This window comes from Stegostoma tigrinum, chromosome 5 (genome assembly GCF_030684315.1).
Source record: "Stegostoma tigrinum isolate sSteTig4 chromosome 5, sSteTig4.hap1, whole genome shotgun sequence".
Lineage (NCBI taxonomy): Eukaryota > Metazoa > Chordata > Chondrichthyes > Orectolobiformes > Stegostomatidae > Stegostoma > Stegostoma tigrinum.
The window spans coordinates 6,009,810-6,034,798 of record NC_081358.1 but is presented as its reverse complement, the minus strand read 5'-3'; the positions used below and the strand labels follow the sequence as shown (position 1 = coordinate 6,034,798).

The following is a 24,989-nucleotide window of genomic DNA, read 5'->3' as shown; positions in this document are numbered from 1 at the left end:
AGATTGGGTCAGTGTTTAAAGGTGAATGTTGGAAAACATTTTCCTAATGCTAACTTTTGCCCACCAGTTACGCGAGCAAAAAATGCATGGTTGTTACTCATGATTTTCCATCTATTGCGAGTAATAGACAGAATATAAGAATAGTTTGCAGTTTCTTGATTTCCTCAAATATATCAGTAATGACTTTCCTTGTCAGATTGTGTATTTTTGAACTTCACTATTTAGTTTCAATATCGTCTCACTGCATTAGTTACTATTCTTTTGAAGGTACAGCACATAAAGTAAATTTTCATTTTACTTCCTGTCATGACACTGAGGCACAAATTCAAGGCCTAGTTCTGGGTCACACCGCAAATTAACATGCTGTGAAGAAATGTAGGCACTCACCAGACTTCACTGCTGCTGATCATGTACCCAGTTTTATTTTATTGCGTTGGCCATAAACCTCACAGACCACGCAAGTTTTGTTCACTGGAAGTTTTAAGAATCGCTAAACTTGCAAGAGCTTGTGAAAGGCCTGTATGGTGGCACATTCCAAATTTCAGTGTAGCCAAGTTCGTACATCTTAGAGGAAACATTTACTGTTCTGCTCATCTTAATCTGGCATTTGATGTGTCCTGTTCTCGTTCTCACATGTCCATTTCAGGACTGTGAGCACCTTTTTCCTATCATGAGCTCACACATGAGACTGTGCAGTAAACATTTATTGTATTTATCATGTAGAAGTCGAATTTTTTAAACTGCTTTTTAAGGTGAATTTTATGGGGTTGACTACTAAATGGACACTATGTGTGAGCAGCTGAAATATGTGCTACAGTCCAAAATACTGTATCATTAACAGAAGCCAAATTCATCTGTGAACAAATAAAGAAGAAAAACACAACAAATTATGGCACCAGTAATTACTGGATAAAGACAGTAGAAACAAAAATGAATTACCAGTAATAAGTTGTTATTTAAATATACAAAAATTAAATATGTCAAAATACAAATCCTCATTAAAATCTTGCACAATCACACTGTTCAACATCTTCAGGATTGAATAAAGCTTCATAATTATCAAGAAGAATAATATCATCGTATGGATCATTTTCATCTTTGTTGTCTGTAGTTAGAGGTAACACATCATCCGCTTCATCATCCTCATGTATGACATCCCATAGGTAATTGCCTGCTGTACTGTCCAATCTGTACGAAACTTCACATTTCTTGAATGATTTGAAAATAATGTCAGCTTTTATTTGCTTCCATGAATCAACGATCCACTCGCAGATCAGTGAGAGTGAGGAAGCCCACATACTGCCTCCTTTTGTATATGTTTTTTTCTCCATCATGCACCCAGCTATTCCACTTCAATCTTACCGTGTCTTTAAATGGCTTATTGATACTAACATTCATTGGTCACAAAACAATTGTAAGTCCACCAGAAATTACAGCTACATCTGTGTTATGTGATAAGACGTTATCAACAACATTCTGCACCAGATGTGATCTAAACTGGCCCCTGATGAGCAGACTCTTCCTTGCGTAGTCCACCAGGTCATAAATTCCAAACTTCCTTTATCCATTTTCTACATCCATCTTCATCCATCCACCCTTGTGGATACACGTGGATGATGATTCCTTTCAGAAACTTCTCCTTTGGCAAAGTATTTCTCTTAAAACCAGCCTTCAGTTTTAACTTAGCACCATCAGCCATACAAGAAAGAACTAAAGTAAACCTAGTTTTTTCTCATGGCCAGTGGTTTTCACTTGTACTGTTTTTTTCTCCTTTTTGGTTCACAGTTCGATTCTCAGGCATGTTGAGAGTGGTAGGCATTTCGTCCACGTTTTCAATATATAACTTGTAGCCTTCTTTCTGTCGATCTCTGATTACAAACTGGTGAAGCTGTAATGTCATACCTTCAAGTTCAACAAGGCAGCTTTTGCACAGACGCTGTTCTCTGCCAAAGTACTAAGTCATGCCTTCTCATGCACTTTGTACACCACACTGCACTTGCCTTAAAATCCAAAATTCCATCTTCCTTTGACTTGTTTCATGCATTGATTCGGATGGCTTCATGACTAACACATTTTCCATTTTGACGATTTTCAAGTACCCACTCAGCAACTTTTTTCTCCTATTGTAGCCACTTGCTGGGTTTACGTCTGTTGGCACACTGTTTTTTGCATTGCCTGGAGTTCGTTTGATATCTTTCTCCAGTCTCTCTCAAGTTTCTCTGGAACTCAAAATTCTCTCGCTGCTGCACAATTATTCATCTTCTCTCAACTTTAATAGCTTCCATTTTAAATGCTGTTGTATATGTTTTGTTTCTCCTGGAGGGTACTTTTACACAAAATGATGAAGAAATTTCAAAACTTCAAGTGGGTATATGGCTGTATTCCTCGAGTGCCTGACACTGACCGGATGAGACTTAAAGTTTTGTACCAAATTCTCCCGTTTTCCTCCATTTTTGTTGTCTACTGTTGTTTTCATTTGACTCTCACACAGTTTCACCAATCATTTCCTCATCGCAACATCTACTGGTATGTACAGGATAACTTGCAAATGTTGTTCTTTTATCTGTGAGGAACTCGGGCTGGCTTTTACATGTGATACATTGAAACTTCCAGATTTTTTTGGCCAAAAATAGGGTGCTGTCTTTTACCAGAGATCGACTTCTACTCAAGTATGTCGGGTGTAGCTCAAAATCCATTTAAAGCACTGTTGCTGACATTGGCCACATCAAGCAGTCAGTTGTACACAAATAGATCAAGTAAGTCCCAGAAACCTTAAGTTTCTCGGGTGCCAGGTTTCCTGAGTACAAGGCATATTAAATGACGTGCATTCATCCTACCAACTATCGAACTACTCTTGACAGGCCAGATTCTGTGCAATGGCCACACAATTTAGCTGCTGACTGTGTTTCTAATATCCTGGAATAACAAACTACCTACGGCAAGTTGTGCTGGGAGTTGATGCTAATATTCAATTTGTTGGCTTGCACCAGCCAGTTAGTTTATTCATTCCTTTCACAAATTTCTACAGTCTCCAAGTGGAGGTATTAGAAATTGTAGGATATAAGGACAGCCTGGCTTTTGCATTTTGTATGTGGCATGTGAGTTTACCCTCATGACCATTCATGTGAAAGTAGATGAAGAACATCATGTGGAGGAGATAGTACTCCATTATGGAGAGGAAGGAAATTACTGACAGCAATACATTCTTGAGTTGCCCTACTTGTAACTCCTGGCCCATATGATAGACAAACACAGGAAAGCACTTGCAAACCTGGTTCATCCTCGTAACTGATGATAAGGTTATATTTATATATTTCATCTGCAACAGAAATGGAAAAAAGAAAAGAGAAGCCCACAAAACTAACAGTCCAGTTAAAAAAAAGACAATTACTTACAGTGTGAAAGATAAATATTCAAACAACACTTAAACCTTCATTATTTAATATTTAGAGGCAGCTCAACAAGTCAAGGACTCCAGGCATCTTTGTGTCGCCCTCAGACATTACTGCCATATTATCTTTTACTCACTGGTATTTACCAACAGATTTCTTGTCACTAACATAACAACTATGATTTTCCTCAATTGATGTCGTAAATGCTTCGGCTCATGGTTAGGTATTTTTATTCAGAGATTGATCGTTTATAGTTATACAGACCACATTTAATTATGTGAATATAATTTGTGAAGACAGCGCATGGAGGCTTCCAACAAGCTTGGACAGGCTAAGTAAGTGGCCCAGAACACAACAGATGGAGTACAATGTGAAATAATTCCATTTAATTGGAAAAAAAGGCAGAATATTTCTATTATGGTTATAAATGTGGATGTCCATTATGATCTGGCTGTTCTTGTCTCTAAAAGACTAAAAGTTAGCATGTAGGTGGAGCAAGTAGTTAGAAAGGCATTATTTCAAAGGAATACAGGAGTACAGGAGTAAGGAGGCCATGAAAAAAGTATCATTAAAGATTGTATACCATTCTTCCCTCTGCAGTTTGCTAAAAACTTTTCTGTGAAAAAAATGCCCTTTAAATAACTAATTAGTATTTGCAACTATTGTCGAATCCATATGGTTCTGCTATTGTTAGACCAATCTTCCATTTTGTTTACACAGACCAACATTTTTTATATCCATAATGCTAACTTGTACTGTAATCACATATTGTTAGTTTGCTTATGATGAGCTCCAGTGGGCAGACATTACATCATGTGTAGATTGCAGAATGATACCTCTACATTTTACAATATAGTGAAACTAGAATCAACATTAACATTAATTTACTACGTAAGCCTTACCCATTTACGAAAAGTGGGTCAGAAATCAATTTGGGCATTGTTAGAAACAATATATATTTGTAAGGAATTTTTGTGCAAGGTCATTTAATTGGCATTCCTCATCTTTCAGTCCAAAATGTAAGTTATTTATGTGGCTTGTCTCTTTACGATTGGCGCAATATAATGCCATCTAATTTCCTTTTCTAGGTTTACATATTTAAGATTGGCAATGGCAAACTTACAGCGATTTTCACAATTCCAGGAAAAGAGGTTAGTTTTTCAGAGGATTGATGTTTTGTTACATTCCTACCTCTTGCTGGTATCAGCTTATAAGTTAGGTTTAAAGGTGACTGGCCACTTTGCTTCATTTTGAACATGGTGCTTACATTTCTGATGAGTTAGATCTAACTTCAGTATTAAGTAAAATAAAACCTGCATATGCCCCTGGCTATATGGTTCCCTCCAGTCTGAAGAACAACCAGTGCTCACTGTTTCTTGTACTCAGACAACTTCATATCCATGCACGGTGCTGTTCCTAATATTCACTTCAACTTTTCTGACAATCCTATTGTATTAGCAAGTGTATGCAGGATTTCCTTAATTAATCTACATTTGTCCAAATGACTGCTAACATTTAGAAAATTGTGAATAGCAGTCTGGAATCTGTCAATATGTGCAAGCTGTTGGAAATGTCTGGAAACAAAATGCATGTTCGTAAAATTGGACCTTTAATTTCATTGAGTTGGAAGATGGGTTGTGGGGAAAAATTGGAGTGGGTAACATTATTGACCACAACAATACCAATGAAATGAGGTTGAATGTTAGGAGGGAAACAGGAAATCAAGCAACAAAACTTTTTCTTGCACCTCTGTCCAAGGATGTGTAGAACACAACATAAATCGCCAGGGACCAGGTTCGATTCCAGCCCCGGGTGACTGTCTGTGTGGAGTTTGCGCATTCTCCCCGTGTCTGCGTGGGTTTCCTCTGGGTACTCCGGTTTCCTCCCACAGTCCAAAAATGTGCAGGCTAGGTGGATTGGCCATGCTAAATTGCCCGTAGTGTACAGGGAGGTGTAGATTAGGTGGGTTATGGGGGCTGGGTCTGGGTGGGATGTTCTGAGGTTCGGTGTGGACTTATTGGGCCAAAGGGCCTGTTTCCACACTGTAGGGATTCTAATTCTAAATTCTAAAATTATTCCCAGAAAGGGAAGTACAAACTTCTGTTATGGAAGGGGGTTGGGATTTTATACTGACGTGACACTTTTTGAGGTGGGCGATATTTGAATATATATCTAAAGATCTTAATTTCTAATCCACTGATTTTCTTAATCTTAAACTTAAGTTTTCCATGTTATAAAAATTTCTGATGCACATTCTAACATGCAATTACTAGTATAACGAGTATTTTAATGCAATTTTCAGTGTTCCCTAGCTATGTAATGTTATTTTTATGAAATGTCACTCTGGAACCACATCGTCTCTACCTCTGACAATATATAATTCTTATCAACTGTATTTGTGTGAACAACAGTTTCAAAATTGATGGTTATAATGTCTTCAGACATACTTCAGATGGAAGCCGCACTGTTACTCATTGGTCTGTCTCCAGATAATGTATAAAATCAAATTCCAAGTACCCCAGCCATCTTTCACAAGCCAGTGGAAGAAAGTTCATGAATATTGGTATTGTGGAGATTTTACAGCAGCCTCCTAACAATTGTCATTTAATTTACATCAGGTAAAAATGCAGTTTATTTCTTTGTTTTTCAAGCAGCCACCTAAATAAAAAGATTGTTACACAGGAAAAACAACATTTATGAAATCTTAAAACTAATCAACCACTAAGGCGGTTTGTAAACTCAATTAATTTTAACACAAAAGAACAGTAGCATTGTTGTAGCCAATGTTGCACAGCCATTTGCTCTTAATTTTCCAAGCGCTATTGCCATTAGACTATTGGTTCAAGGGGCCTACATTGCTTGATTCACTGATCAATACAACTAAGTGCATCTTGAAAGGACAGTCCATGTGAGAGGAGGACAATAAAACATTTTTGCACTGTAGAACAGGGTAGAGATGTAAATTTTAGGGCCTGTCTCTGCAAGAGCCAATTTCTGAAAGAATTGAACAGCTGGCCAGGAAAGTCTACAACTTCATAAAAATCTGAAATTATTGGTAATACTCAGCAGACCTGATTGCATCAATCATCAGAGAACAGAGTTAACATTTCAAGTCAGTGACCTTTCTCAGAATGAGGGTTCAGAGATATTACAGATTTTGGGAAAGGACAAAAAAAAAGCCTGGTAGGCTGCAGAAATGAACTGGAAGACAAAAAGAGCGGACAATGGGACAAGAAACAAAGGATGTGTTTGGAGGAAGAATGAAATGTCAAAACAACAGAAAAATGGGGCAGAGGTTTTGATCTGAAATTGTTGAATTTAGTGTTGAGCTCAGAAAGCGGTAATTAAAAGATTTTGTCCATTTGAGCTTATTTTGAGTTTGTCCACTTTGTCAGGAAGAAAATAAAGACATGTTATCCAAAAGCTGAGAGATTTGACAGCCCTCAGGTACAGAGGAGTCTGAGTGTCCTAGTGCATGAATTGCAAAAGCTTAGTATGCAAAATATGGCAAGTGTTTAGCAATGGTAATGGAATATTATTATTCATTGTGAGAGGAATGGAATTCAAAAGTGGAGAGAGGTTATGTTTCAGTTTTATAGGGCACCTTTGAGATCACATCTGGAGAATGTGTAGAATATTGGTTATCTTATTGAAAGAAGGATGTAAATATGTTGGAAGAGGTTCAGAGAAAGTTTATCTACAAGGGGCAGATTGTCTTATGAACAACAGTCAGACTAACTAGGTTGATATCCGTTGAAGACAACAAAGTGTGGAGCTGGATGAACACAGCAGGCCAAGCAGCATCTTAGGAGCGCAAAAGCTGACGTTTCGGGCCTAGACTCTTCAATTTTCTGATGAAGGGTCTAGGCCCGAAACGTCAGCTTTAGTGCTCCTGAGATGCTGCTTGGCCTGCTGCGTTCATCCAGCTCCACACTTTGTTATCTCGGATTCTTCAGCATCTGCAGTTCCCATTATCTCTGATATCCATTGGAGTTTTGAAGAGTAAGAGACAACTTGCAAAATGTACAAGGTGCTGGTGAAACCACATTTAGAATACCATGAGCAGTTTTAGCCCCCTTATATCAGAAAACATATTATTTAATTGGAGGCAGTTCAGAGAATGATACAATTCAGTTCGCTAGGAAGATACAAAAACAGAAATTGCTGGAAAAACTCAGCAGATCTAGCAGCATCTGTGGACAGAAAGTAGAGTTATTGTTTCGGGTCCAGTGACCCTTCTTCATTGGCACAGTAGGAGGTTGAGGCCAGAAGGATCTGAGTGAAAGTGAAGTGGAGAATTTGTCATTTTATTTCTCTTCTTTCGGATGGCAGCAACGAATCTGTATTTCACAGTTGCACCTAATTTAAGCCCACTTTTAACTTGCCTGAATTACTATGTTGTTTTGTTTTGCACAATGATCCATTTTGTCATGTAATATTTCCAGCCTTCCACTCTAACACATACTTTCCCTTTCATTCTTTCCCTTCATCCCTCACTCGTTCCCTATCTTGTTTAAAAATGGTTATAGCTCTGAGTTCTGCTGAGGGGTCATTGATCTGAAATATTGATTAAGTTTCTCTCTGAAGGCCTTGGCGTTTTAGCATTTTATTTTTGCTTCAGATTTCCAGGATCCCCAGTACCTTAGACTTGTGCTAGTATCAGTAGCACGCTGGATTTTTGATGGAGTCAACTGCAGGCTTGCCTAGGGATAAAATACATGACGTTGAAAGTTTGCAGCTGTGGGTGATCACTTCAATTAAATTTTTTTTGGGCCTTCCTTGGGACATTTCTTTTCTTGGGTCTTCTCATGACAGAAATCATGATAGCTATGGATTTTGTTCAACCTTGGACAGAATCTCAGAGAATCTCAGAGTATTTACAGCACAGAGGAGGCCACTCAGCCCCTAGTGTCTGTTCTGACTGTCAGAATGAGCAACTTAGTGCAATTCCTCTCCTTCCTCCACATACCTCGTGCATTCTTTCTTTTCAGATAGCTACCTAATTGCGTTTATGAATACTTGGTTGAACCTGCTTCCATCACACTCTCAAATACCACGTCCCTGACTTCAACCACTTGCCATGAAATGCTTTTCCTTACAGCCTTGCCCTATCTGTTTTATCTGAACCCTTTGATTATTTTTTTATTTCGATCAAATCTCACTTGATCGAGATAAAAGAAAAAAAAACTTCTCCAATCTATCTCCATCCCTGGAAACATTCTCATACACACTCTCCAATGCCTTTACATCTTTCCTGAAGTGCAACTCTGAGATAGATGCAATATTTCACCTGAGGCTGGACTTAAAGAAGTTCAGCATAACCTCTGCGTTTTTGTTCCCTGTGTCCCTATTGATAAAGCCCAGGATAACGTGTGTTTTATTAATAACTCTGCACCTGGCTTGCCACCTTGAATTATTTATGCACATATACAGACAGGTCTTCATGCTCCTGCATCTCCTCTAGAGTTCCACACTTTAATTTCTGTTGGATTACAGATGAAAAGACTGAATGGATAGTGGTCTTAGATGCATCATAAATGCCCTGTTGTCTGTTTTGCCACTATTTTTTGAGATTACCTCGCTACAGTACCACAGAAATTAGTAGCTGTGTAATGCTACATCTGACTTTGTATCATATATCTTTAGCAGGAGGATTAAATAGGGAAGATGGCATTGTGTTTAAACTGTGTTGAACCCCAATTTGTGTTTATTAAGGAGGTGCCTGTATATGCTGCAGATGCTCCGGACACCTGGGTTGAAATTTGACTGCACATGGGAATAGGTGACCTCTAGCTAGAGTGCATGGTAGAATTTCCTTAATGCATTTGTTTGTGCTGCCATTGTAGCTTTTGCTGTTAGTTGATGAAGCAAATGCAGGCTCCATAAAACACCAGTAGAAATACACTGTTACTTGGATTGATAGGGGAAGCAGTGGATTTATAATATTGACTTAGTCCAGAAAAATGTGAGCCGACAGCCAACTGAAGCCTTTGTGCTCTGTAGAACAATACACCATATCTATAACCATTTACCTGCAATTTTTAAAAAAACCTGTTTATGTTTTTAAGAAGCACTGTTGTTATAAAATGTGTGTTCACTTCAGTTATGTTTAGGAAGTCCTTGATTGCTATAGTTGAGAGAAGCATCAACTAAGTTTTAAGAAAAGTGTCAGAGATAATGGGAACTGCAGATGCTGGAGATTCCAAGATAATAAAATGTGAGGCTGGACGAACACAGCAGGCCAAGCAGCATCTCAGGAGCACAAAAGCTGACGTTTCGGGCCTAGACCCTTCATCAGAGAGGGGGATGGGGGGAGGGAACTGGAATAAATAGGGAGAGAGGGGGAGGCGGACCGAAGATGGAGAGTAAAGAAGATAGGTGGAGAGAGTGTAGGTGGGGAGGTAGGGAGGGGATAGGTCAGTCCAGGGAAGACGGACAGGTCAAGGAGGTGGGATGAGGTTAGTAGGTAGCGGGGGGTGCGGCTTGGGGTGGGAGGAAGGGATGGGTGAGAGGAAGAACCGGTTAGGGAGGCAGAGACAGGTTGGACTGGTTTTGGGATGCAGTGGGTGGGGGGGAAGAGCTGGGCTGGTTGTGTGGTGCAGTGGGGGGAGGGGACGAACTGGGCTGGTTGAGGGATGCAGTAGGGGAAGGGGAGATTTTGAAACTGGTGAAGTCCACATTGATACCATATGGCTGCAGGGTTCCCAGGCGGAATATGAGTTGCTGTTCCTGCAACCTTCGGGTGGCATCATTGTGGCAGTGCAGGAGGCCCATGATGGACATGTCATCAAGAGAATGGGAGGGGGAGTGGAAATGGTTTGCGACTGGGAGGTGCAGTTGTTTTTTGCGAACTGAGCGGAGGTGTTCTGCAAAGCGGTCCCCAAGCCTCCGCTTGGTTTCCCCAATGTAGAGGAAGCCGCACCGGGTACAGTGGATGCAGTATACCACATTGGCAGATGTGCAGGTGAACCTCTGCTTGATGTGGAATGTCATCTTGGGGCCTGGGATGGGGGTGAGGGAGGAGATGTGGGGACAAGTGTAGCATTTCCTGCGGCTGCAGGGGAAGGTGCCGGGTGTGGTGGGGTTGGAGGGCAGTGTGGAGCGAACAAGGGAGTCACGGAGAGAGTGGTTTCTCCGGAAAGCAGACAGGGGAGGGGATGGAAAAATGTCTTGGGTGGTGGGGTCGGATTGTAAATGGCGGAAGTGTCGGAGGATGATGCGTTGTATCCGGAGGTTGGTGGGGTGGTGTGTGAGAATGAGGGGGATCCTCTTGGGGCGGTTGTGGCGGGGGCGGGGTGTGAGGGATGTGTCGCGGGAAATGCGGGAGACGCGGTCAAGGGCGTTCTCGATCACCGTGGGGGGAAAGTTGCGGTCCTTTAAGAACTTGGACATCTGGGATGTGCGGGAGTGGAATGTCTTGTCGTGGGAGCAGATGCGGCGGAGGCGGAGGAATTGGGAATAGGGGATGGAATTTTTGCAGGAGGGTGGGTGGGAGGAGGTGTATTCTAGGTAGCTGTGGGAGTCGGTGGGCTTGAAATGGACATCAGTTACAAGCTGGTTGCCTGAGATGGAGACTGAGAGGTCCAGGAAGGTGAGGGATGTGCTGGAGATGGCCCAGGTGATCTGAAGGTTGGGGTGGAAGGTGTTGGTGAAGTGGGGTGAACACCTTCCACCCCAACCTTCAGTTCACCTGGGCCATCTCCAGCACATCCCTCACCTTCCTGGACCTCTCAGTCTCCATCTCAGGCAACCAGCTTGTAACTGATGTCCATTTCAAGCCCACCGACTCCCACAGCTACCTAGAATACACCTCCTCCCACCCACCCTCCTGCAAAAATTCCATCCCCTATTCCCAATTCCTCCGCCTCCGCCGCATCTGCTCCCACGACAAGACATTCCACTCCCGCACATCCCAGATGTCCAAGTTCTTAAAGGACCGCAACTTTCCCCCCACGGTGATCGAGAACGCCCTTGACCGCGTCTCCCGCATTTCCCGCGACACATCCCTCACACCCCGCCCCCGCCACAACCGCCCCAAGAGGATCCCCCCTGTTCTCACACACCACCCTACCAACCTCCGGATACAACGCATCATCCTCCGACACTTCCGCCATTTACAATCCGACCCCACCACCCAAGACATTTTTCCATCCCCTCCCCTGTCTGCTTTCCGGAGAGACCACTCTCTCCGTGACTCCCTTGTTCGCTCCACACTGCCCTCCAACCCCACCACACCCGGCACCTTCCCCTGCAACCGCAGGAAATGCTACACTTGTCCCCACACCTCCTCCCTCACCCCCATCCCAGGCCCCAAGATGACATTCCACATCAAGCAGAGGTTCACCTGCACATCTGCCAATGTGGTATACTGCATCCACTGTACCCGGTGCGGCTTCCTCTACATTGGGGAAACCAAGCGGAGGCTTGGGGACCGCTTTGCAGAACACCTCCGCTCAGTTCGCAAAAAACAACTGCACCTCCCAGTCGCAAACCATTTCCACTCCCCCTCCCATTCTCTTGATGACATGTCCATCATGGGCCTCCTGCACTGCCACAATGATGCCACCCGAAGGTTGCAGGAACAGCAACTCATATTCCGCCTGGGAACCCTGCAGCCATATGGTATCAATGTGGACTTCACCAGTTTCAAAATCTCCCCTTCCCCTACTGCATCCCTCAACCAGCCCAGTTCGTCCCCTCCCCCCACTGCACCACACAACCAGCCCAGCTCTTCCCCCCCACCCACTGCATCCCAAAACCAGTCCAACCTGTCTCTGCCTCCCTAACCGGTTCTTCCTCTCACCCATCCCTTCCTCCCACCCCAAGCCGCACCCCCCGCTACCTACTAACCTCATCCCACCTCCTTGACCTGTCCGTCTTCCCTGGACTGACCTATCCCCTCCCTACCTCCCCACCTACACTCTCTCCACCTATCTTCTTTACTCTCCATCTTCGGTCCGCCTCCCCCTCTCTCCCTATTTATTCCAGTTCCCTCCCCCCATCCCCCTCTCTGATGAAGGGTCTAGGCCCGAAACGTCAGCTTTTGTGCTCCTGAGATGCTGCTTGGCCTGCTGTGTTCGTCCAGCCTCACATTTTATTATTTAAGAAAAGTGTGTCTGATATTGGAAATTTGAAATTAAAATACTAAATCCTAGAAATAGCCAAAAGAGTTCTATTTCTTTATATGAAGGTACTAGCTGGCATGCTGAGTATTTGCAAAGTTCCAATTATCCTTATTCTGAGTTCTCCCTTGTGAGTCTGGATGAATACACTGCATAACAAGTGAACATAAACTGCGTTGATATCTACCCTTCCTGAGAGGTGCAGAGATAATATCACTACCTCTGGGCCAGAAGGCCTGTTTTCAAGTCCCACCTGCCCTGATATGATCTGAACAAGTTGATTAAAAAAGTATCTGCCCTTCCCGAATGTGTGCGTTGCTGCCTAGAATCATTTCCCACTATCCCAGCATTTACTATGGAAACAATGACCTATGATGGAGTTGGATTGTGTCTGTTTTCCTTTGTGTGATGTTGTCTGGCAGTGTGGTACATGTTCTCAATTAGCAGTGAACTGCCCCTTACTGTTAATCCCAGTTATGTGACCTGGCAGGTGACTTTGGAAGCAGGCTCCTCCCAGGTCTTTTTCCGTATTATTGGGTGGGATCCCTTGCGTACACTCTAAGGTACATTTTACATTGTTTTGTCTTGCCGGAAAGGAAGCTGCTGCCTTCCTAAGCCTGATTTATTACTGGGCATCACTAACAGACTAGACATTGGGCACAGATGTAGATGGAAAATCTGGCAGTTGTACTTTTGTGTTAATTATATTTTCTTGTTTATCTGGGTTTAAACATGTCTTTGTGTTTCACTGTGTATTATCAGACACTGCTCTTTGAAGAGTGCTGAAGCACCTTGCTGAATATGTTAAAAATCTAATGATTAGCTGCCACTAAGCATGTGTTTTCCAACAAAAAAAGGTTAAAAAAAGTCTTGTAGAACCCAAAGTGTTTTATCATGAGTTGCATGTGCATTAGTTAAGCAAACCTCTTAGCCAATAGTTGATGCTACCTTCAGTGTGATAATACAGCAGTGTTAAAATACAGGAAAGATGTGGAAGCATTGGAAAAGATGCAGGAGAGATTTACCAGGATGTTGCCTGGAATGGAGGAAAGGTCTTACGAGGGCAGGTTGAGAGAGCTAGGGCTTTTCTCTTTAGAACAACAAAGGATGAGAGGTGACTTGATAGAGGTGTGCAAAATGATCAGAGGTATAGATAGAGGGGATAGCCAGAGACTTTTTCCTCAGGGTGGAGTTAGCTATTATGAGGGGGCATAGTTTTAAAGTGCGTGGAGGTAGATATTGAGAAGACGTCAGAGGTAGATTCTTTACTCAGAGAGCGGTCAGGGCGTGGAATGCATTGCCGGAGAGGGTAGTGCAGTCGGCCTCATTAGGGACATTTAAGCGGCTATTAGACAGCTTATGGATATACAGTATAAGGTAGCAGTGGAGGTGGGATAGACCTTAGGTTTAGGGTAAAAGTTCGGCACAACATTGTGGGCCAAAGGACCTGTACTGTGCTCTACTGTTCTATGTTCTAAAAGGGATTAATTTCTGACCTCCCTGCCACTGATACAGACTCTCAGTCACCGTCTGCACAGCTTAGAAATCCCGGCATAAGCCCTGCACAATATTCTGACCATTCATTTTAAATACTTGATGTATCAGTCTCTATGCATCTCTATTATCGATGTTAAATAGTATGTGGTTTATTCAGCATTTTATTTGCATACAACTGAACTTTGAATTTTTTTAAAAATTAAAACCTTTCAGCACAGAAATGCATTTGAGAACTGCAATATTATGTTGAAATATAAAATCATTGCTCTTGACCAAAAGATTTACTTTAAGTGATGGAGCCCCACGTATTTGTTGACACTTTCTGAATCTCTTTATTCTAGTTAGGATCCTACTTTGGCTCTTCAGTATGCGCAGTTGATTTGAACTCAGATGGCTACTCTGATCTTCTCGTTGGAGCCCCAATGTTCACAGAGATAAGAGATGAAGGGCAAGTAACTGTGTTCATCAACAGAGGCAATGTAAGTTTATTATTGGAACAAATGCTATATTGCTTATTTAGATAAAAGTTATTGGATAAGAGAAACCCTGTTTGATTTTGATATTTGCCGAGCTCAGCAGAAAAATCCTTCCAAATTTCATTTACATTTTGAAGATTTGGGCCACAATGTAATGGAATACAAACAGAGTGCTTGGAATTACTCAGCAGGTCTGGCAACAGCTGTGGAGACAGAAACAGTGATCATTTCGAGTCCAAAATTTATTCAGAACTGAAAGAATGTGGAAATATGATGGAACAAAAACAGAAATTGTTGGAAAAGCTGAGCAGATCTGGCAGCATCTAGTGAATCTGACTAAATCCAGTCTACTGCATTTGCTGCTCACAGTGTGGTTTCCTCCACACTGGCGAAGTGAAGCGTAGACTGAACATAGAACACCAATGTTCTGCCTGCAAAAAAGACCCTGAGCTTCCAATTGCCTGCCACTTTAACACGCCAACTTGTACCCTGGCCAACATCTCTAACTCAGGCCTGCTGCAGTGTGCCAACGAAGCTCAGTGCAAACTGAAAGAACGGCATCTCATTTTCTCCTGAGGTCCCCACAGCCTTCTGAACTCAATATCGAGTTCAAAAACTTTATGGTTTGAATTCTCCTATGTCCTTGCCTCCACCCCCACACACCAGGTCTTGTTGTCACAGAGTCTGCTATTATACCCAACCCATTGTTAGGCACTAACTGTCCCCATTAATGGAGATTCACCCTCTTAGCCAGACAATTATCCGCTACTGTGTCTGTCCAACTGTCCTCTGTCTAACCGTAACCCTAACCCTATCACCTATTGTTTACTCCTTACTCCCTAACCTGACCATGTCCTCTGCATATAAACTAACATTTTCTTAGCTACCAGGAAAGCTCACTGGACCCAAAGACCTGCTTCCACATCTGCTGAGCTTTTCCAGCAATTTATGTTTTTCTTTCTGATTTACAGTTTTGTGTTTTTTTTCAGTTTTTATTCACAGACTTGGCGGGTTTTGTGCCATTGAAGGGAAAGAGGTGGATGAACAACAAAAAGGATATACTGATCTCTGTAGCATCTCTCGCAGAGTTTGCTCGCCGTTCTGGGCATATGCAGCACTTTGTGTTTTTACTTTGGATTTCCAATATCCATTGTATTTACCTTAATGGGAAGGGATCATGAGTTTCAGTAACTTATGGAAAACATACGCAGCATGTGCATACATTATAGGATAAAGTTCCTAAGATGCCAACTGTGTAGAAGGTTCACTGGATAGAGTATGTAGTTTGAAGAATGTGGCACATTGGATGAATAATTGTGTGATTGCCCAACAAATGAAACGTAGTACCGTATGAGTTTTCTGATATGGCAAGGTGAAAACAGCACACTGTAATGTTATCAAAGAATTTATTTTCCTTGGGATTGCAAGTTTTGGAGAAGGTTAAAATTTTTTAACCCTTTGATGCCATTTTACCATCTGATTCTAACTCAAAGTGGGTTTGAATTTTCGTTTGGATTTTGAGGAGCATTTTAAAAAAAATGTTCACAGTCGATCCCATTGTAAGTGTTGCAAAGGGTAATGAGGGTTAGTGCTAATGCACTGGTCAAGGAATTGGGATTTGAATTTTTCTGGTGTGTAGAAAATCAGACCATGGGCAGTAAAAGCTGGACTTGGTTAAAGTAGAAACAAATTACTATCTCATGTGGAGTCAAGGGGCAAGCACAGATATTTCATTGCTTAACTATCTAAAATAGGTTTATTTTCTATCTAAAATAGAGCTTATTTTTCTAAATGAATGAAGCCACTTGAAATTAATCTTGTTAGTTCATTCCAGTTATGCTTTTGTTCTTCCCATCCTTCCCGCAAACTTTCTGCAGTTCATTGCTACTGGCCCATTTCCCACAGCTCAAGGGAATATTTTCAGGAAGGATGAAGAAACAAATTATCATTGAAGTGCAAATATTTCAATCCTGCCCTCTTTAGAAGTATATTGTATCACTGCTTGGCTCTGTTAGGAACTGATAGCTTCTTACTGACTGAACTGAATGACAGAAATGCTTGCCTGACTTTAGGGCATCCTGAAGTCAGTCAATTTCTTTTGAAAAGTAGTCAATGTTGCAGAGAGGCAACATCGCATCATCTAATCTGCAGCAAAATCCAAAATACAGCAGAACCTTGTGAAGCTGGATTTGGTGTGGAGCTTGTTAGAGTAGGCAAGTTAGTGGGTGGCTCAGAGAATCATGCGGGAGGTCTGGCATCAGAACTCTGGCAGTGGGGAAAGTAACTCCTGATTACGTCAGCATCGAGAAGATAAAGATTTAGGAAACTCGCCTGTTTGGGGCAGGGACATCACAATTTTTTTGCAAAATGGACACTTGCGATTGAAATATTATTAGCCAGTATTTAATGCAGCTTCCCCTGTGCAATCGGATTGATTTCAGTCACCTGTGCCTGCACGAACCTGCTCATTGAACACTGGTAACTTAAATGTGGCTCCCACAGCTCAAGAGAGCTGTCTTGATCACAAGCACTGAGTCAGAGGGAGCTACATTTCCTTTGGTCAGGCATCTGTGTTGGAGTTTGAATACAGAAATCTCACTCATTGAAGAGAGAGGCTCTGAGACAGCCTATGCCTAAACAGAGCTTTTGTGCTCCTGAGATGCTGCTTGGCCTGCTGTGTTCATCCAGCTTCACACTTTATTATCTTGGATTCTCCAGCATCTGCAGTTCCCATTATCCCTAATCAGAAGCATTTGTTTAGTACTTAGGCAGGCAGTGTGCGGCTGAATGGGTTCTTACAGTGCTATTACATATCTGAGTCCTGAAGGAGAGGGCACTTCAAAGGTTGCCTTCCTTAAAAAAAAGGAGAGAGGTTATGGCACAATGGCAGTAGTTCACTGTGTGCTCCTTTGTCCTGGATAGCTGCAGGGTATCAATACTGCAGAGGAAATTGCTGTGGGACAGGGAGAATCCAGCTGTTTTGTGCATTTAGCTGGCAACAACATTGATGGGGCTAGGAAAGCTGTTCTGCTGAAGGTGTGTGAGCAGCTGTGGCGAAATTATAAAGCAGAACAGTGAAGATATGACCCTCTGCGTTATTACCTGCTGTATGAGCAAATTGGCATAGGGTAATTAAGATTCGAGTTGAAAGATTAGAGTGTAGGAGAAGTGAGGTTTGATTAATGAGGTACTGCGCCATTACAAGGGGAAAATGGGATCTGTAGCTTATGGTGACCTTCACTTGAACCGTGCTGAGTCTGATGGATCTGACAAATTGTAATAATAATAGAATGTCTAGAGATGGCTTTAAACAAAACAGTGAGGTCAGGAACAAAAATGGAAGTTTCTGGAAAAGCTCAGCAGGTCTGGCAGCATTTGTGAGGAAATAAAAGATCAAAGTTAATGCTTTGGGTTCGGTGATCCTTCCTCAGAACTCAAGATGTCAAGGAAAGGAAATTCTGCGAATCGAAGAGAGGTCAAGGTAGCAGAACAAGTAACAATCAGGGATTGATAATCTGAGTGTGACAGGGACAGACAGAGTGTACAAGCTTAAGTTCATTCCAGTAGATAAGTCTAGTGGTTGCAAAAGCAGTAAAACGGTGAATTAAACATACTCTGTGTGCACACAACATTCACACAAAGATAGATGAATCAATGGCACAAATGGAAATAAATATGACCTAATTACAAATGGTGACATACTGCGATGTGAACAAGGCTGGTAAATGAGTGTTCAAGGGTATTCAATGTTTGGGAAGGAATGGCAGAAAGGCAAAGGAGATGGGATAGCACTGTTACTGAAAGGATGAGATCCATACATTGTGAGAGAGGATCTTGGATCAAAGGACCAAGGTGTTTGATCAGTTTGGGTGGAGCTAAGAAACAGCAAAGGGAAGTAAACAATGCTAGGTGCTGTTTCTAGGCGAGCAGACAATACTTGTAGTGTAGGACATGGTATAAATTGGAAAAGTAGGTGTGCATGTAATAAGGAACAGGCAGTAATCACCAGGGAAGGCTTTACCTTCTCACTTGCCCTTGTTCACGTCTTTGATGGGCGAGTTGGTTGTGGTAAATCTTCCAATATTCTATAGAATGTGGATTGGTTCCTACAAATTGGAAGGTAACAATGGTTAGCTTTTAGATCATCAGTACATACTTTATAATAAATTTTACAAACCTTTTGAAGCACAAAAACGGAGAAGGAAAGGTGATCCAAACATGGTGAACAATAGATGCTAAAATTGCATTAGATCAAAATAACAGGCTTATAAAGTTGCCAAAACAATGATAAGCATGGGAATTGAGAGCAATTAGATCCTAGGGTCCCTGATGACTTCAGCTCACCGCTTGCTCTGAGGGAAATCCATGTTGGACACTTAACATCTCAGGACACACACTGTGTGCAATAGACACATCCACTCCATGTTAAGAGACATTGGCACTCACTGTGTGGCAGGCTTCAGGAACCTTTAAGGCACCTTTAAGAACCTTAAGGGTGTGTGGGTTATAGGGGGATGGGTCTGGGTGGGATGCTTCAAGGGGCAGTGTGGACTTGTTGGGCCGAAAGGCCTGTTTCCACACTGTAGGGAAAAAAAAAATCTCCATGTACAGGATGTTTCTGCACTTGAGTACTGAATCACGGCAGCACTGCCAACTCTCATTGTAATGCTGCAGTGAGGACACTGTTGTCTCAGGAACACGGTCCCAGATCATTGACTGAACCAGGCAGCATTTGTTGGTTCTTCACTTGCTGTCATTGTGCTTTCTCATTCTAAGCTGGATGCCTACAGCATCCCTGCTTTACCTTGCCTTGCTTCCTTAAGCAGAGCTACTGGGTTTATTTTAGTGATAGTAGAAACTGCAAATGCTGGAGAATCTGAGATAACAAGGTGCAGAGCTGGATGAACACAGCAGGCCGAGCAGCATCAGAGGAGCTGGAAGGCTGATGTATTGGGCCTAGATTCTTCATCATGCAATGTTATTTTATGCGGACTCAAAGTCAGAAAGCCTATCATGGTTGTCAGCAGATCTCAACCTGCTCAGATCTCAAATAATTTTAGCATTTGTGATGGTGAGTATTAACTCAACATTTAGTCACTTGCTATAGCTACCAGTCAAATAAGGTACTGTTGTCCTTCCACTGAAGAACTCACTTCTTATGTTTTATCACAGAGTGGTAAAATCTCCTGTCTGAGGTGATCTTCACAACATTTCACCCTTTTAATTGTTCCTGTTCTTTCCAACTTATCTAGCTGTTTGTCTCTAATTGCATAGGCAATCAATAATCTTCTAGCTTTGCAAAATGTCAGCAGTATATTGTCCTTTATCTGGGCTTCAGTCTTGCGATAACTAATGTTATCATTACATCCTCTTTGTCCAAAGTCCACTTTTTGCTCCCTCAGCACTTTCTCAATGACAGACTTTCTATAACTGACCCCTGCTCTAATAAAGTCAGTTCCTTCCCGCCTGGGAAATTTGTTCCCTCTGATTAATGCAAGTGGCAAGTAATAGGATCCTCTGTGCTCACTGCTACTGTAGGAATTGAGTTTGTTGGTAGGGAAGCTCAGGAACTCCTCAGTGCATTTAGTATTGTCAGAAGAATTGTCAAGTGTGGCAGGCTATAATTCCCCTGCTGTCTTGGTGCAAGATGTCACCTCTTTGCATTCCTTTCATTGAGCTACACCGAGAATCTCTTTTTACCTGGCCCATGCCTGCCATGAGGTCATGATGCCAACTGTGGTCTGCAGGATTGTGTGGACGTCTACCATGTGTAGTGTGGTCTCCTGGACCTCTCCATGATAATCACCAGCATGCTTACGGAACAACAGTCTTGTGAATAGATTCCTTTCATCAGCCGATTGTGTCTACTGCAAACATCTAGCAGCTCTGTTAGCTGCTTCTGTTTTGCCCCACAATACCTGGCAGGTTGAATGTGCCCCTGATCCAATGTGCCATCAAATCCTTCCTGAGAAACCCAGCAAACAGAAGTACAGCTGTAAAGGAGAGCGATCTGCCCTTTAAATATGGGGCCTTCAGGATGTGGACCAGCTGCTGCGGGATTTCTGGCTCCATGCTGTGATCTGGTACCTGGTCTGTGTCACCGCGCAGTGATCCAGCACCTGTTCTGTGTCACCGCGCAGTGATCTGGTGCCTGGTCTGTGTCACCAGGCTGTGATCCGACACCTGGTCTGTGTCACCGTGCTGTGATCCGGTACCCGGTCCGTGTCACCGCGCTGTGATCCGGTACCCGGTCCGTGTCACCGCGCTGTGATCCGGTACCCGGTCCGTGTTACCGCGCTGTGATCCGGCACCCGGTCCGTGTCACCGCGCTGTGATCCGGCACCCGGTCCGTGTCACCGCGCTGTGATCCGGCACCCGGTCCGTGTCACCGCGCTGTGATCCGGCACCCGGTCCGTGTCACCGCGCTGTGATCCGGCACCCGGTCCGTGCCACCGCGCGGTGATCCGGCACCCGGTCCGTGCCACCGCGCGGTGATCCGGTACCCGGTCCGTGCCACCGCGCGGTGATCCGGTACCCGGTCCGTGCCACCGCGCGGTGATCCGGTACCCGGTCCGTGCCACCGCGCGGTGATCCGGTACCCGGTCCGTGCCACCGCGCGGTGATCCGGTACCCGGTCCGTGCCACCGCGCTGTGATCCGGTACCCGGTCCGTGTCACTGTGCTTGAACCGGCACTTGGCGTGTTTGATGTTCTGTTATTGGTTCAGGAGGTGCAGGGACACATACAACATGGGAACAGATGAACCTGATGATGGAGCAGCGCTTGGAGCCTTTGTGATTTCAAGTTATCTTGTGGGACCTCAACCTGATGTCATGTGACTTCTGACTTTATTTTCTCCATGTATACTGCCAGACCTTCTGAGTTTCTCCAGCATTTTCCGTGTTTCTTTCAGATCTCTAGCATCTACAGTATTTTTCTTGTTTTTGGCTATTCCAAGCAAACCTGCTATTTGAGATATGTATTTGTGTCTCTGTGAATCACACTTTTTGGCAATACAGTGTTGAAAGTGTTCATCTGGCCAATCATGCCTGTGGGTGGAGTTAATTAGCCCCAATCCCTTTCCCCATTGTCCTATAAAATTGTCTGCATCAATACACATGTATTTTTTCTTTCTAATGTTACTGTTGAAACTACTGCCATCACCCTTTATGTAGTATTTTCCAGACCTCAACAACATATTGTGTTAAAAAAATGTTCCCATGTTTTTGCTTCTGGTTTGTTTGTTTAATCACCTCAGTCCTCTGTTCTCTGAGGTCTTTCTTCCTCTCAACATAGTTTCTCCTTATTTTAGCTATCAAAATCATTCATGATTTTGTAAACTTCTATCAAGTATTTTTTTTAATTTCCCACAGTCCACTTCAGCTTTTCTGTGTAATTAAATCCCCTCATCCTGGTGTTGTTCTAGTAAGTTCCTTCAAAAGCTGTCCAGAGCTTTGACATCCTTCCTAAAGTGTGGTGCTTAGAATTTTTTAAAATTCATTGAATACACATATTTGCTGACTAGGCAAATATTTATTGCCCATCAATTGTTAAGGGCCCTTAAGAGCCAAACATCTTTCTGTGGGTTTTCCTGCTACTAAAAGTCAAAATTGTAAGAATTCAGAAAATATCCAGATGATAATCCACCTTCCTGTTTTTGCTCTCAAAGTGGATAACCTCACAAATATCCTCATTATATTGCATCTGCCATGCATGTATCTACACACTCAGCTTGTCCAAATCATACTGAAGCATCTCTGAATCTGTCTCTCAGCTCACCCTCCAAGTTTATCATTGCCTCATTTGCAGATTTGGGGATATTTAATTCCCTCATCTAAATCTTTAGTAGATATTGCGAAGCTGGGGTTCGAGGACTGATCCCTGCAGTAACCCACTAGGTACTGCCTGTCACTTGGAATAATACCTGATTATTCCTAATCTTGGTTAGTAGCAGACAAGAAACAGTTTTCTGTATGTTTTAATGCAGTACCTCCAATCAATATGCCTCATTTTTCCGGTGGGACTTTACTGAAAGCCTTCTTAAAGCACGAATTAACCATATCCTCTAGTTTACTCTCATTAAATCTATAAATTAGAGGTGGAGTTCAGTAATTAATCCCATTCCATGCTGTTTCCCCATTGCCCCATACAATTTTCCCCTTCAACACATCTGTAGTTTGAAGGACTCAAAGATTTCCAATTGATTTGTCAAGCATTATTTCCCTTTTGTAAATCCATGCTGATTCCATTGATCCTGACTCTGATTTCCACATGCTCAGCATTAAATCTTTTGTAATGTATTTTTTCCATGTCTGACATCTGGCTGTCTGCTGTACAGTTCCTGGGTTTTATTTTCAATAGCCAGAGACCTTTCCCCAGGGCAGGACTGACTGCCACGAGGGGTCAGAGTTTTAAGGTGTTAGGAGGAAGGTATAGAGGAGACATCAGAGGGAGGTTCTTCACCCAGAGAATTGTGAGCGCATGGAATAGTTTACCAGTGGTAGTCGTGGAAGCGGAGTCACTGGTGACATTTAAGCGACTGCTAGACATGCACATGAACAGCAGTGAATTGAGGGGAATGTAGGTTAGGTTATTTTACTTTTGGTTTAGGATTATTCCAAGGCACAACATCGTGGGCCGAAGGGCCTGTTCTGTGCTGTACTTTTCTATGTTCTATGTTCTATATTTTCCTGCTTCCCTTCTTCAATGGAAGGTGAAATGGTTATCCACCAATCCGTAGAAAGTTTGCAGAGACTGCAGAATTTTGGAAGATGACAACTAGCTCAACCAATATTTTTAGGGCTGCTTCCTTAAGTGTTTTGGGCTGTAGGCTTGTGCCAGCTTCCTGTTTTACTGACAGTAGGATTAAATCCAACCTTTGATAATGACTAGATAATCTTCTTTATGTTGATTGAGGGATACATAGTGGTTAGATTACTCAGGAATGCTGTCGCATTCTTTAAAGTAGGCATTATTTCTGCCCATTTGAGAGATTAATCTGGGCCTTAGTTTGAAGTTTGATTCAAAGATTGAAACTTTGATAGTGCATCCCTTTCTCTGGATGCTTGCACTTCATTGCCACGGTAGATGCTTATGTTCAGATATCTTGTATGGGACTTGAACATAAAATATTCTGACCTAGAAGTGAGAGTTCAACCAACTAAGTCACAGCTAAAGTAGAATTGAATTTGTTGTTCTTGGTTCTGTAAAGATCAGGGCTTGATTTTTGTCTCCAAATGGAGGAAGGATTTGGCTGACAAAATGCAGATGATTTTTCTTTTAGAGGCAAATAATTTTTTATGTACCTTCCCACCCATACATCATTTTTCTGTGACTTTTAGAAGCTTGGAGAGCCTGGAGTGCATTTGCGTTTCTGCGGGCCGTGTCGCTTTGTTTGCACCGCTGGAAAATTGCATTTCTTTCTGCTCATTATTTTTATGTGCTGCCCTGGGCTTGGAATCTCAGAAAAAAGTGCCACCTTCAAAAGCCTCTGACTGCGGCAGGAAGCCAACTGAGCAGTGGGAACATTCTGAGGCTAAGTCTGAACTGTATCTACATCTTCCAGTGTCCCTATTGAATGGTGTCTAGTCACATAAATGTACTTTTAATGTAATGATTGATTGCAGGGCATTGTGCTGCAAAGCCAAGTTGACCCATGCTGATAAGCCTGCCGTCAATGTTGACGTACATCAGCATAAGTTTTATTTTGGGAAAGGTGCCACAATGCGTTCAAAAAGGTAGAAAAATGATTTGGTAAACCTTCCTGTGACATGCAGCCTGTGATTTCCGTGTATAGTAGCTCTGATTTTGCAAAAGAAATCCTCTGCTATTGAACATGAAGAGAAATGAAGCACCTTTTCCCAACTTTATTGATTGACAGGCAGCCTGCTTTGAAAGAGAGCTATAACACCATCCGTTCTTACAATTTCAGGGTCATGTGGCTGTCATAGTTTAGTTTGACAGATGTAGCTATTAAGAGTGCATGTCTGAGTTCCAAAATCTCGTAATAGCTTGATCTCATCAGATGGGATAACAAGGTGTGGATGAACACAGCAGGCCAAGCAGCATCAGAGGAGCAGGAAGGCTGACATTTAGGACCTAGACCCTTCTTCAGAAATGGGGGAGGGGAAGGGGGCTCTGAAATAAATAGGGAGAAAGGGGAAGGTGGATCGAAGATGGATAGAGGAGGAGATAGGTGGAGAGGAGACAGACAGGTCAAAGAGGTGGGGATGGAGCCAGTAAAGGTGAGTGTAGGTGGGGAGTTAGGGAGGGGATAGGTCAGTCCAGGGAGGATGGACAGGTAAAGGAGGCGGGATAAGGTTAGTAGGTTGGAGATGGGGTTGGGGCTTGGGGTGGGAGGAGGGGATAGATGGGAAGAAGAACAGGTCAGGGAGGTAGGGATGAGCTGGGCTGGTTTTGGGATGCGGTAGCGGGAGGAAAGATTTTGAAGTTTGTGAAATCTACAGTGATACCATTGGACTGCAGGGTTCCCAAGCACAATAT

At 42.8% G+C, this 24,989-nt stretch overlaps 1 protein-coding gene across 1 annotated transcript in view; it reads left to right on the top strand.

The window, feature by feature from the left end:
- Window positions 1-24,989, top strand: part of itga9 (integrin, alpha 9) — a 389,128-nt gene that overhangs the window by 61,923 nt on the left and 302,216 nt on the right. The window contains exons 8-9 of the mRNA XM_048530144.2: window positions 4,481-4,543; window positions 14,353-14,490. Of these exons, the coding sequence (XP_048386101.1) occupies window positions 4,481-4,543; window positions 14,353-14,490 (201 nt within the window). The remainder of the gene's footprint in view (window positions 1-4,480; window positions 4,544-14,352; window positions 14,491-24,989) is intronic.